Consider the following 14,754-nt stretch of genomic DNA (forward strand, 5'->3'; position numbering starts at 1 on the left):
GCCCTAGTGGGCTAAACCGGCATGGCGGCTTTTTAGACAAAAGGGGAAGTGGGGGTCGACTAAGAAGTCATGTGGCCACACCGTCTCCCATGAGCTTCCCCAAGTTGTGACAAACGGACCAGTTCATAGCTGGATTCTTCACCAATCTTTTATACTTTCTCCGGAACATGAAATGTGTTCGTATCTCAAGTTCTGTGAGGTGGAAGGATTTCCTTTGTTCTCCATGAAAATCTACTCTCTCTATACTGTGTGTCCATGAGGAGATTCTCAGGAATTTACGACGTCTCTCTGACCACAGCAACCTAGTTGAAGGCGGAAAGGGGGAGGCAGGGAGAGGGGGATGGGCTTGCTATACCCAAAGAGGCCAACGTCATGACACAGGTATAAATGGGGCTAATGTGTTGGTTTCATATGTGTGACGATTTTGTCTTACGTCTGGCTCATGTATCTGTGTGCGTGTGTGTGCATGCATGCCTGTCTGTCTGGTTCGCTCTCAGCGAGGCAGCCTACCGTACCAGACTCTGTCTGTGGCAGAGCACTCTACTCCAGGGACAGTAGTGGGTAATGTGAAAGGAGCTGTGGACGCCGACGAAGGCTCAAACGCTGTAGTCTACTACTTCATAGCAGGTCTGTGGAGAGGACAACACAACACTACAGACACACACACACAGGCACAGAAGCACACCCACACACACACACAAACACACTGATTCATCCATACCGGACAATATAGAAATATCAGTCCATTATTACTAATACTGAATAATGAAATACCTTTTTGGCTTCTGCCTGTTGCTGTCCCTTCTATGAATGGATGTAACACTGATTTCCACCCCTGCCCTTTAGGGGGAGATACTGAGGGGAACTTTGGCCTGAACCCAGGGGGCATACTGAAGGTGAAGAAGGATCTGGATCGTGAGGACATCTCAGTATACTCCATCATCGTCAAGGCCTCCAGCCACAGGAATTGGGTCCCACCCAGGGATCAGAGGTCAGCCCGGGGCAGAGCCCTTGACCCCAGCCATGACCCCACCCTGCAGGAGATCAGAATCTACCTGGAGGACATCAACGACCAGCCACCGCGCTTCACCAAGCTGGAGTACACTGCAGGTACTGTACATAAAACTGGGGTGGGGGTTTGTGTTTCTATGTGCATGTGTGTGAATTGATAATATTGTGCTGCTCTCAATAACCAGTTCTCTCTCTCTCTTTCATCCTCTCTCTTTGTGTCCCCCCCTTCCCCTCTCTCTCTCCTTTTAGGTGTGGCAGCTGATGCCAAGGTGGGCTCAGATCTGATCCGGGTACAGGCCATAGACAACGACATAGGGAACAACAGCCTGGTGCTGTACCATGTCCTGTCCATTCGCTACATTAAACTCCAGTCCAATGACTCTGAGGACATAGGAAATGTCTTCATCATAGGTCAGCCACTGCCTACTGCCTAGCATGACTATTATCTGTGTTTGTGTAGTATCCCTTGTTAATCCTTGATAACCAATGTTGGGATCAATTCCATTTCAATTAAAAATTGAGGCAATTCATTGAATTGAAATAGAATTGCCCCCCACTATTACTCATTGATAACTAAGGTTGGACTAAGGTTGACGAAATCCGAGCAAGGGTAGCATTCCAGAGGGACATCAGAGACTGCAACGTTCTCTGCTTCACGGAAACATGGCTTACTGGGAAGACGCTATCCGATGCGGTGCAGCCAACGGGTTTCTCCACGCATCGCGCCGACAGAAACAAACATCTTTCTGGTAAGAAGAGTGGCGGGGGCGTATGCCTCATGACTAACGAGACATGGTGTGATGAAGGAAACATACAGGAACTCAAATCCTTCTGTTCACCTGATTTAGAATTCCTCACAATCAAATGTAGACCGCATTATCTTCCAAGAGAATTCTCTTCGATTATAATCACAGCCGTATATATCCCCCCCCAAGCAGACACATCGATGGCTCTGAACGAACTTTATTTAACTCTTTGCAAACTGGAAACCATTTATCCGGAGGCTGCATTCATTGTAGCTGGGGATTTTAACAAAGCTAATCTGAAAACAAGACTCCCTAAATTTTATCATCATATCGATTGCGCAACCAGGGGTGGTAAAACCTTGGATCATTGTTACTCTAACTTCCGCGACGCATATAAGGCCCTGCCCCGCCCCCCTTTCGGAAAAGCTGACCACGACTCCATTTTGCTGATCCCTGCCTACAGGCAGAAACTAAAACAAGAGGCTCCCACGCTGAGGTCTGTCCAACGCTGGTCAGACCAAGCTGACTCCACACTCCAAGACTGCTTCCATCACGTGGACTGGGACATGTTTCGTATTGCGTCAGATGGAAATATTGACGAATACGCTGATTCGGTGTGCGAGTTCATTAGAACGTGCGTCGAAGATGTCGTTCCCATAGCAACGATAAAAACATTCCCAAACCAGAAACCGTGGATTGATGGCAGCATTCGCGTGAAACTGAAAGCGCGAACCACTGCTTTTAATCAGGGCAAGGTGTCTGGTAACATGTCCGAATATAAACAATGCAGCTATTCCCTCCGCAAGGCTATTAAACAAGCTAAGCGTCAGTACAGAGACAAAGTGGAATCTCAATTCAATGGCTCAGACACAAGAGGCATGTGGCAGGGTCTACAGTCAATCACTGACTACAAGAAGAAACCCAGCCCAGTCACGGACCAGGATGTCTTGCTCCCAGGCAGACTAAATAACTTTTTTGCCCGCTTTGAGGACAATACAGTGCCACTGACACGGCCTGCAACAAAAACATGCGGTCTCTCCTTCACTGCAGCCGAGGTGAGTAAGACATTTAAACGTGTTAACCCTCGCAAGGCTGCAGGCCCAGACGGCATCCCCAGCCGCGCCCTCAGAGCATGCGCAGACCAGCTGGCCGGTGTGTTTACGGACATATTCAATCAATCCCTATACCAGTCTGCTGTTCCCACATGCTTCAAGAGGGCCACCATTGTTCCTGTTCCCAAGAAAGCTAAGGTAACTGAGCTAAACGACTACCGCCCGTAGCACTCACTTCCGTCATCATGAAGTGCTTTGAGAGACTAGTCAAGGACCATATCACCTCCACCCTACCTGACACCTAGACCCACTCCAATTTGCTTACCGCCCAAATAGGTCCACAGACGATGCAATCTCAACCACACTGCACACTGCTCTAACCCACCTGGACAAGAGGAATACCTATGTGAGAATGCTGTTCATCGACTACAGCTCGGCATTCAACACCATAGTACCCTCCAAGCTCGTCATCAAGCTCGAGACCCTGGGTCTCGAACCCGCCCTGTGCAACTGGGTACTGGACTTCCTGACGGGCCGCCCCCAGGTGGTGAGGGTAGGCAACAACATCTCCTCCCAGCTGATCCTCAACACGGGGGCCCCACAAGGGTGCGTTCTAAGCCCTCTCCTGTACTCCCTGTTCACCCACGACTGCGTGGCCACGCACGCCTCCAACTCAATCATCAAGTTTGCGGACGACACAACAGTGGTAGGCTTGATTACCAACAACGACGAGACGGCCTACAGGGAGGAGGTGAGGGCCCTCGGAGTGTGGTGTCAGGAAAATAACCTCACACTCTCAACGTCAACAAAACTAAGGAGATGATTGTGGACTTCAGGAAACAGCAGAGGAACACCCCCTATCCACATCGATGGAACAGTAGTGGAGAGGGTAGCAAGTTTTAAGTTCCTCGGCATACACATCACAGACAAACTGAATTGGTCCACTCACACTGACAGCGTCGTGAAGAAGGCGCAGCAGCGCCTCTTCAACCTCAGGAGGCTGAAGAAATTCGGCTTGTCACCAAAAGCACTCACAAACTTCTACAGATGCACAATCGAGAGCATCCTGGCGGGCTGTATCACCGCCTGGTACGGCAACTGCTCCGCCCTCAACCGTAAGGCTCTCCAGAGGGTAGTGAGGTCTGCACAACGCATCACCGGGGCAAACTACCTGCCCTCCAGGACACCTACACCACCCGATGTTACAGGAAGGCCATAAAGATCATCAAGGACATCAACCACCCGAACCACTGCCTGTTCACCCCGCTATCATCCAGAAGGCGAGGTCAGTACAGGTGCATCAAAGCTGGGACCGAGAGACTGAAAAACAGCTTCTATCTCAAGGCCATCAGACTGTTAAACAGCCACCACTAACATTGAGTGGCTGCTGCCAACACACTGTCATTGACACTGACCCAACTCCAGCCACTTTAATAATGGGAATTGATCGGAAATGATGTAAATATATCACTAGCCACTTTAAACAATGCTACCTTATATAATGTTACTTACCCTACATTATTCATCTCATATGCATACGTATATACTGTACTCTACATCATCGACTGCATCCTTATGTAATACATGTATCACTAGCCACTTTAACTATGCCACTTTGTTTACTTTGTCTACATACTCATCTCATATGTATATACTGTACTCGATACCATCTACTGTATGCTGCTCTGTACCATCACTCATTCATATATCCTTATGTACATATTCCTTGTCCCCTTACACTGGGTATAAGACAGTAGTTTTGGAATTGTTAGTTAGATTACTTGTTGGTTATCACTGCATTGTCGGAATTAGAAGCACAAGCATTTCGCTACACTCGCATTAACATCTGCTAACCATGTGTATGTGACAAATAACATTTGATTTGATTTGATTTTGATTTGAAGGTTGGGATCAAATCCATTTCAAGTAAGGTGAACATATTGACAGAAATTAAATTGGCCCTAACCATGTTGATAAATCTTTCTCCCTTCAAAGTCTCCTTACCAGTCCTTTATAACAACGGTTGGGATCAATTTAATATAAATTCAGATAATGAATTTACTACTGTAAATTGACTGAATTGAAAAGGAATGGGCCTCAACCCGATTGATAACTGTGAATCACAATGGAATTGACCCTGAACCTTAGGAGAGACAGATGGGATCGTCCGCACCTTTGACCTGTTCACGGCCTACGACCCGGGCTACTTCATGGTGGAGGTATTGGCACGGGACCTGGCGGGCCACAGTGACATCACCATGGTGGACATCTACATCCTGCGGGACAACCAGCGGGTGAAGATCATCATCAACGAGATACCCAAGCGGGTTCAACAGTTCCAGGAGGAGTTTATCAGCCTGCTATCCAACATCACCAGAGCCATAGTCAACACGGACGATATGCAGGTAGGTGGGGTTGGGGGATGTGGAGGATGTGTGTGTCTCTGTGCAGTGTGTGTGTGTGTGTGCATGCATGCTAGTGTATGAAATTACGTATGAAATGTGTGTGTCCCACTATCCCCCTTTGTCATCTCCTCCTCTGTTTCTGCTCAGTTCCACGTGGACAAGAAAGGCAGAGTGAATTTTGCCCAGACAGACATGCTCATACATGTGGTCAACAAGCAGACCAACCGCATCCTGGACGTGGAAAAGTCAGTTGCTTGCCTGGCAGTATAATTTATTATCATGTTATTACCTATAGAAATGTAATTGCTAGAACGGACATTCCCCATATTTAGTCTAGCCATGAATTTTCCGGTCAAATTGCAGTGGTCTGAGGGGGCTTTGTCCCTTCTAGTAATTATATTTCTATGTCATTACATTGTTACTACACTAAAATCATGCTGTATAAGTCTACTCCTCTCTATGCTAAGCCCATTGTCTCTCCTTCCCTGGTCTTGTGATTGACAGGGTGATTCAGATGATTGATGAGAACAAGGACCAGCTGAGGAACCTGTTCAGGAATTACAACATCCTGGACGTCCAGCCTGCCATCAGCAGGAGAACACCTGATGACCTCACAACGCTACAGATGGCCATCATTATCCTAGCTGTGTTGCTCTTCTTGGCAGCCATGTTGTTCATCTTCACGAACTGGTACTATCGCACAGTGTAAGATCTGTAATTGTCAAACATATTATACCAATCCACTTTAACTTCTACAATCCAATAATCATACTCATACTAAACCACTCCATTGTACAATATGCTCTTATGTATTGATTGTTCTTTCAGTTCATCTCAATTGTCAATTACTTTTTCTTTCAATGGAATTTGTAATGGTGTTACTTCACACTGGCTATGATAGGAGACACTACTTTGACTTGGCTATGTAAACATGTTAATCATCTCACCTGTTTGTGTGTTGTTCTGTGCTACAGACACAAGAGGAAGCTGAAAGCCATTGTAGCAGGATCCACAGGTGAGTGAGTGAGTGAGTGAGTGAGTGAGTGAGTGAGTGAGTGAGTGAGTGAGTGAGTGAGTGAGTGAGTGAGTGAGTGAGTGAGTGAGTGAGTGAGTGAGTGAGTGAGTGAGTGAGTGAGAAATTGAGACTGCATGCAGAATTGTGCAAAAATATCCTCTGTGTACAACGTAGAACACTAAATGATGCATGCAGAGCAGAATTAGGCCAATACCCACTAATTATCCAGAAAAGAGCCATTAAATTCTACAACCACCTAAAAGGAAGTGATTCCCAAACCTTCCATAACAAAGCCATCACCTATAGAGAGATGAACCTGGAGAAGAGTCCCCTAAGCAAGCTGGTCCTGGGGCTCTGTTCACAAACACACCCCACAGAGCCCCAGGACAGCAGCACAATTAGACCCAAGCAAATCATGAGAAAACAAAAAGATAATTACTTGACACATTGGAAATAATTAATTAAACAGAGAGTACACAGTGACAGAATACCTGACCACTGTGACTGATCCAAACTTAAGGAAAGCTTTGACTATGTACAGTGAGCATAGCCTTGCTATTGAGAAAGGCCGCCGTAGGGAGACATGGCTCTCAAGAGAAGAGAGGCTATGTGCACACTGCACACAAAATGAGGTGGAAACTGAGCTGTACTTCCTAACCTCCTGCCCAATGTATGGCCATATTAGAGACACATATTTCCCTCAGATTACACAGATCCACAAAGAATTCGAAAACAAACCCAATTTTGATAAAATCCCATATCTACTGGGTGAAATTCCACAGTGTGCCATCACAGCAGCAATATTTGTGACCTGTTGCCACAATAAAAGGGCAACCAGTGAAGAACAAACACCATTGTAAATACAACCAATATTTATGCTCATTTATTTTCCCTTGTGTACTTTAACCATTTGTACATTGTTACAACACTGTATATATACACTTCTGTATGTGTAATGTTAACTGTTTATTTCACTTTTGTATATTACCTACCTCACTTGCTTTGGCAATGTTAACACATGTTTCCATGCCAATAAAGTTTTAGTTAGTTAGTTCACCTGTCTGTTTTTCAGGAAACCAAGGTCTAATGGACATCCTGGATATGCCCAACACCAATATATATTCATTTGAGGGGTGAGACAATCCGTATTACAGTGTGAATTTTATTTTAGAAATCCTTAAAATATTTAAAAACCTACTTTGTTGCACTTTACTTATTTCATTGATATGTCTGTGGCGGCTTATTCCTTTTGCAAGCTCACAGTTGTGTATACATTATCTAATTAGACTGGTGTGGTGTTAGCTGTGTGTGGTTAAGACTGTGTTGCTAAGACTGTGTTGTTGACACTCAGGGCCAACCCTGTTTGGCTGGACCCATTCTGTCGGAACCTGGAGCTAGCTGCCCAGGCAGATAATGAAGAAGACCTGCCAGTGAACCTCAGTGAGATCACTGACCTGTGGAACAGCCCTGCTCGGACTCACGTGAGTACAGCTATCTACATATGTTCATCTATTTCTATGAGTACAGCCATTTATGTTTATATTAATTTATCCAACTTTATGAATTTCTATGAGTACAGCGAGTTATATTTGTTAATAAGTACTGTGTCCAACCATGGGGCTTGTGAATATCCACTATACAGCACACAGAACACCACACTACACAGGATTGTGCTACAGTATTGTGCTACTAACACCATAGGGAAGATGAAACCACCATCTGTCTCAGGTTTACATGAGCTCCAATTAGTCATCATGTCTCTGCCCTCCAAGTGATCCACAGGCCGGGATTCAATCAAAGGCACATTGTTGACAAGCACACTGCACTTTACTTTTAAAGGTAATTTATGCTTGAGCCGACTGCTGCATTTAATGTGAATGCGATGTCCGCAAACATCATGGAAATTGCCGCATTTTCGACAGTGCAGTACGCATTTCATTGAATCCCGACCAAAGTCAGCTCTGGATCTTTTTGTCTCTCCTATCCCCAGTGATGTTCGAAGACAGGCATTAGTGTTTTAACTGAAGTGTGTGTGTGTTTGCATTACACCCTGCAGGGAACGTTTGGCCGCGAGCCCCAGGCCAAGCCTGAGGATGACCGCTACCTGAGGGCAGCCATCCAGGAGTACGACAATGTCGCCAAGCTGGGCCAGATTATGAGGGAAGGGCCCATTAAGGTGAGGAACACACACACACGTGTCCTCTCTGGTGGCAGAGTCCACATACAGTGGGGCAAAAAAGTATTTAGTCAGCCACCAATTGTGCAAGTTCTCCCACTTTAAAAGATGAGAGAGGCCTGTAATTTTCATCATAGGTACACTTCAACTATGACAGACAAAATGAGGAAAAAATTCCAGAAAATCACATTGTAGGATTTTTTTTACATTTATTTGCAAATTATGGTGGAAAATAAGTATTTGGTCACCTACAAACAAGCAAGATTTCTGGCTCTCACAGACCTGTAACTTCTTCTTTAAGAGGCTCCTCTGTCCTCCACTCGTTCCCTGTATTAATGGCATCTGTTTGAACTTGTTATCAGTATAAAAGACACCTGTCCACAACCTCAAACAGTCACACTCCAAACTCCATTATGGCCAAGACCAAAGAGCTGTCAAAGGACTCCACAAACAAAATTGTAGACCTGCACCAGGCTGGGAAGTCTGAATCTGCAATAGGTAAGCAGCTTGGTTTGAAGAAATCAACTGTGGGAGCAATTATTAGGAAATGGAAGACATACAAGACCACTGATAATCTCCCTCGATCTGGGGCTCCACGCAAGATCTCACCCCGTGGGGTCAAAATTATCACAAGAACGGTGAGCAAAAATCCCAGAACCACACGGGGGGACCTAGTGAATGACCTGCAGAGAGCTGGGACCAAAGTAACAAAGCCTACCATCAGTAACACACTACGCTGCCAGGGACTCAAATCCTGCAGTGCCAGACGTGTCCCCCTGCTTAAGCCAGTAGATGTCCAGGCCCGTCTGAAGTTTGCTAGAGAGCATTTGGATGATCCAGAAGAAGATTGGGAGAATGTCATATGGTCAGATGAAACCAAAATACACTGCTCAAAAAAATAAAGGGAACACTAAAATAACACATCCTAGATCTGAATGAATGAAATATTCTTAGTAAATACTTTTTTCTTTACATAGTTGAATGTGCTGACAACAAAATCACACAAAAATTATCAATGGAAATCAAATTTATCAACCCATGGAGGTCTGGATTTGGAGTCACACTCAAAATTAAAGTGTAAAACCACACAACAGGCCGATCCAGCTTTGATGTAATGTCCTTAAAACAAGTCAAAATGAGGCTCAGTAGTGTGTGTGGCCTCCACATGCCTGTATGACCTCCCTACAACGCCTGGGCATGCTCCTGATGAGGTGGCGGATGTTCTCCTGAGGGATCTCCTCCCAGACCTGGACTAAAGCATCCGCCAACTCCTGGACAGTCTGTTGGTGGATGGAGTGAGACATGATGTCCCAGATGTGCTCAATTGGATTCAGGTCTGGGGAACGGGCGGGCCAGTCCATAGCATCAATGCCTTCCTCTTGCAGGAACTGCTGACACACTCCAGCCACATGAGGTCTAGCATTGTCTTGCATTAGGAGGAACCCAGGGCCAACCACACCAGCATATGGTCTCACAAGGGGTCTGAGGATCTCATCTCGGTACCTAATGGCAGTCAGGCTACCTCTGGCGAGCACATGGAGGGCTGTGCGGCCCCCCAAAGAAATGCCACCCCACACCATGACTGACCCACCGCCAAACCGGTCATGCTGGAGGATGTTGCAGGCAGCAGAACGTTCTCCACGGCGTCTCCAGACTGTCACGTCTGTCACATGTGCTCAGTGTGAACCTGCTTTCATCTGTGAAGAGCACAGGGCGCCAGTGGCGAATTTGCCAATCTTGGTGTTCTCTGGCAAATGCCAAACGTCCTGCACGGTGTTGGGCTGTAAGCACAACCCCCACCTGTGGACGTCGGGCCCTCATTACCACCCTCATGGAGTCTGTTTCTGACCGTTTGAGCAGACTTGTGACCTGCTGGAGGTCATTTTGCAGGGCTCTGGGAGTGCTCCTCCTGCTCCTCCTTGCACAAAGGCGGAGGTAGCGGTCCTGCTGCTGGGTTGTTGCCCTCCTACGGTCCCCACCTGCAGAACCACTCTTTTATTGGGGGTGTCTTGCTAAATGCCTATAATTTCCACCTGTTGTCAATTCCATTTGCACAACAGCATATGAAATGTATTGTCAATCAGTGTTGCTTCCTAAGTGGACAGTTTGATTTCACAGAAGTGTGATTGACTTGGAGTTACATTGTGTTGTTTAAGTGTTCCCTTGATTTTTTTGAGCAGTGTAGAACTTTTTGGTAAAAACTTAACTCGTTGTTGTTTGGACGACAAAGAATGCTGAGTTGCATCCAAAGAACATATTTTACATTTACATTTAAGTCATTTAGCAGACGCTCTTATCCAGAGCGACTTACAAATTGGTGCGTTCACCTTAAGGTGAACACCATACCTACTGTGAAGCATGGGGGTGGAAACATCATGCTTTGGGGCTGTTTTTCTGCAAAGGGACCAGAACGACTGATCCGTGTAAAGGAAAGAATGAAGGAGGCCATGTATCGTGAGATTTTGAGTGAAAACCTCCTTCCATCAGCAAGGGCATTGAAGATGAAACGTGGCTGCGTCTTTCAGCATGACAATGATCCCAAACACACCGCCCGGGCAACAAAGTAGTGGCTTCGTAAGAAGCATTTCAAGGTCCTGGAGTGGCCTAGCCAGTCTCCAGATCTCAATCCCATAGAAAATCTTTGGAGGGAGTTGAAAGTCCGTGTTGCCCAGCAACAGCCCCAAAACATCACTGCTCTAGAGGAGATCTGCATGGAGGAAAGGGCCAAAATACCAGCAACAGTGTGTGAAAACCTTGTGAAGACTTACAGAAAACATTTTACCTCTGTCATTGCCAACAAAGGGTATATAACAAAGTATTGAGAAACTTTTGTTATTGACCAAATACTTATTTTCCACCATAATTTGCAAATAAATTCATCAAAAATCCTACAATGTGATTTTCTGGATTTTTTTTCTCATTTTGTCATAGTTGAAGTTTTTTTCTCATTCTGTCATAGTTGAAGTGTACCTATGATGAAAATTACAGGCCTCTCATCTTTTTAAGTGGGGAACTTGCACAATTGGTGGCTGACTAAATACTTTTTTGCCCCACTGTATTCCTGTTAGGGACTAATATTAAAACATTGTTTTTTAGGTTCTGTGCAGCTATCCAAAACATATTGGGATGGGTTGATTTTGATTGACTGTGACTGACCTTAACTGCTGTTCTATCAGGGCTCACTGCTCAATTGGGTTTTGGACAACTACCTGAGGCTCAAAAAGCTATTTGCAGCCAGACTGGTTACCAAGTCGACCAGCCAATGCGACCAATCGTCAGTCATAGAGGTGGAACGTGAGAAAAAGCAGGTCCAATCCTGCTGCTGTGTGCTGTCCTGTTCCTCGCCACTGTAGGGCGTGCTCTCACTACTGTTTCCTCTACTGGCGCGTCCCCATCTCACTGCTTGTCACTCTGTTTGCATGACTTCTGTAGGCCACTGCCAGCCCACTTTACTGCTCGATAGGATGTTGCAACTCACTGCTAGTGCTAACTACCTGCTGTTTTTCTCCTCAGAATTCCTTTCAGGCAAATTTCTGACTCTTGCACTCCTTTTCACAATATTGCATCTGAATGTTAATGGTATTTACTTTTGATGAGACAATTGGTGCTAACTGCTTTTGTACATTTTTCTCCTATCCCCTAATCCATTCCTATCCTCCATGCCTGTCCCTTCATTCCTCTCCCAGCTGATCCAGAGTGACCTGGATGATGACGAGGATGACCGTGTGGGCATGGGTGACAGCTGGGGCACGCTGCGCTTCAGACACAAGCTCCCCGTTGAGATGAGGGGGCCCGACGGCGTCCACAGCAGCACGGGCACACTCCTAACCTCTGACCTCAACAGCCTGCCCGAGGACGACCAGCGGGCCCTGGCAGGCTCCACAGAGGCACTGAACATCACCGATGGCGGGTTGTACGCCGAGCGCAACACCCGTACCGAGTCAGCCATGTCCACACCGCTGCACCGTAACAAGGATACTGACACGCTGACCGAGAGCCCACTGGAGATCACAGAGTTATGACTAGCCGAGGCCTCGCTGGTCTGAGAAGAGACACGACTGAGTGGAGTGTCCTACTGCTGTCCCCCTGCCTTCTCCCCTATCCTCTCCTCAAAAACTGAGGTTCAGACACTGACCACTGTGACCAGGATACAGCCAGGGGAGATTGGGGAAAGCGGGTAGAGGGCCAGGGGTTGGAGGAGGTGGAGTGTGTGCAGTCTGGGAATTTAAAATGTCAGTGAAGATCTTCGTGAGCCATGGATGGCGTGTGTGAGGGATCCCTTCAAAGATGGATATTAATTTGGTTTAATGTCTGATTGTGGACCAGTTGCAAAGACTTAGGGGCTCCTGAGTGGCGCAGTGGTCTAAGGCACTGCATCTCAGTGCTAGAGGCTTCACTACAGACATCCTGGTTTGAATCCAGGCTGTATCACAACCAGCCGTGATTGGGAGTCCCATAGGGCGGTGCACAATTGGCCCAGCGTCGTCCGGGTTTGCGCCGGAGTAGACCGTCATTGTAAATGAGAATTTGAACTTAACTGACTTGCCTAGTTAAATAGGTAAAATAAAAAAAATTGTGTCAAGCGAAGACCTGGAACATAGAATAGCAGACCAAATTGAAAGACTACTAAGATTAAAAATGGTGAAAAATAATACACTATGGCCAGCTTGTCTTGGACATCTCTTGCAGGACACCATTTGGTCTCCTACAGTCATTCTAAGATGGAGGCCAATACTGCCTTTATAAGGGGAGACCTGTCCAATAACAGCCTACTGTCAGACAGAAGTACAGTGTCCTTCTGGAGTTATGTCCTAGGTTGCACACACTCTCACAAAAAAAAGCCAGACCAGCGAACGGCCAACAAATGGACTGTCAAAAATAGTTGAACATGACATAATGGGTTTTTTTTTTTTTACTGTAAAAGAGGTAAGAGATGAGCACTTATTGGGTGAGGAAGGGAAGAGGGTATACATAAGGACATTCTTTGAATTGAAAGGACTTGAGGTCTGGATATGGGGACTGCAGTGCCCTTCTGTTCTCTCCCAATGAATGGGTTGTCTTGGGTATCCTGAATTTGGAGACCTAACTGGACACCAACAGACATAGGTCTCCATCATGATATTTGACTAAAAAAGGACTACAGGACTTGTTTAATGATGTCATCATTGAGGAGCACAGACGAAGATGAGGCTTTGTCTGGATATTAGCACAAGAGACATTAATAAATAAACCCACTCTGCTATGGTGGCCAAGTAGCCTGGTTAAACCAGACTAAACGCTGAGCTGTAACACTGTAACATCTGTTTTGCGTGCCAGGCTAGTGGCCCAGCAGAGCAGCTCTAGGACTGGATGAACCAATAATAAAAGAGAACACTCACTGTTACTCAAAGAGTACACTGATAGACAGAGCCACAGCAAGTGCATCAATACAGTTCCTCGCTTCAAGTTACATGGGCAATAAAAACAATAATTGGGAGTGGAACAATGCCTCAGTATGGAACTGGAAGCCTTATCTTCAGGCAAAATTCAATCCATAGCACTGAAGATCTGCGGTATAGCAAGATTGAGCTGATATATGCAGTGTTTACCGTGAATGCAGTCTCTGAGAACTGGGTTTTTAAATTTCAATCGCGCTATACCCCGGATCTTCAGCCCTATGGACTGAATCTAGCCCTTGGATTGCCAGAAGGGGTAAGGGTGGGAGTACATATATATAAAAAAATAAAAGAAAAAGAGGGTATGCTGCCCCACAAAAAAAACTTGACATTGCCACCAGAGTGAGTTCATGGTCAAAATGAGCAGGATTTGCTTTATTGTGTAAAGCAAAAATATATATAATAAAAAATGACCCGAAGAAAAAAATGCTCTTACCAAAATGGGTAGACAAAATGGATGTTTGAAATATGTGTACTACATTGTACTTTGGAGACATTTGTTGGGTTTCCTTTTGAATAGCAACCGTTTCCCGACCTGAGTGTTATGCATGATTTATTTTTATATTCCCATTTTGAACATTTTCATTTGTCATTGTCACCCAGCCCTGAGTTACGTGTTGAGCAATGTTGTTGTGGATGATCTGTGATAAATAAAAAATAAAAATATGAAACTGCCTCCGTCCCCGGGTCAGTGGGTTGATAGGAGTGTGTAGCCAATTCCTCTCACTATTGGAGCACTGAGGAGCTGGTAACTAGTTATACTGTAAAACTACACACTATGCTAATCATGTGTCTACTGATTGAGCAGTCACTGACTATCTTGATGAAGTTGACCTGACAGTTGCCTGGCTACCCAGACTCCTTGCTCCGGCCAAACACTACACCACACCCACAGACATTAGTTTCTTCTCCAC

At 45.8% G+C, this 14,754-nt stretch overlaps 1 protein-coding gene across 3 annotated transcripts in view; it reads left to right on the top strand.

The window, feature by feature from the left end:
- Positions 1-14,514, top strand: part of LOC115135377 (cadherin-23-like) — a 171,483-nt gene extending 156,969 nt beyond the window's left edge. Inside the window, exons 30-42 of one of the 3 annotated variants that reach the window (XM_065023449.1) lie at positions 498-627; positions 847-1,110; positions 1,261-1,422; positions 1,590-1,760; positions 4,958-5,214; positions 5,362-5,459; positions 5,719-5,919; positions 6,189-6,229; positions 7,302-7,362; positions 7,581-7,710; positions 8,286-8,405; positions 11,582-11,713; positions 12,092-14,514. In XM_065023449.1, coding sequence (XP_064879521.1) covers positions 498-627; positions 847-1,110; positions 1,261-1,422; positions 1,590-1,760; positions 4,958-5,214; positions 5,362-5,459; positions 5,719-5,919; positions 6,189-6,229; positions 7,302-7,362; positions 7,581-7,710; positions 8,286-8,405; positions 11,582-11,713; positions 12,092-12,427 — 2,103 coding nt within the window. In that variant the 3' untranslated portion in view covers positions 12,428-14,514. The remainder of the gene's footprint in view (positions 1-497; positions 628-846; positions 1,111-1,260; positions 1,423-1,589; positions 1,761-4,957; positions 5,215-5,361; positions 5,460-5,718; positions 5,920-6,188; positions 6,230-7,301; positions 7,363-7,580; positions 7,711-8,285; positions 8,406-11,581; positions 11,714-12,091) is intronic. The other 2 variants (XM_065023447.1, XM_065023448.1) reach the window with 2 other exon arrangements.
- Positions 14,515-14,754: the final 240 nt, after the last annotated feature.

The sequence above is a fragment of the Oncorhynchus nerka genome, linkage group LG10, assembly GCF_034236695.1.
Source record: "Oncorhynchus nerka isolate Pitt River linkage group LG10, Oner_Uvic_2.0, whole genome shotgun sequence".
In the NCBI taxonomy this organism is placed as follows: Eukaryota; Metazoa; Chordata; class Actinopteri; order Salmoniformes; family Salmonidae; genus Oncorhynchus; species Oncorhynchus nerka.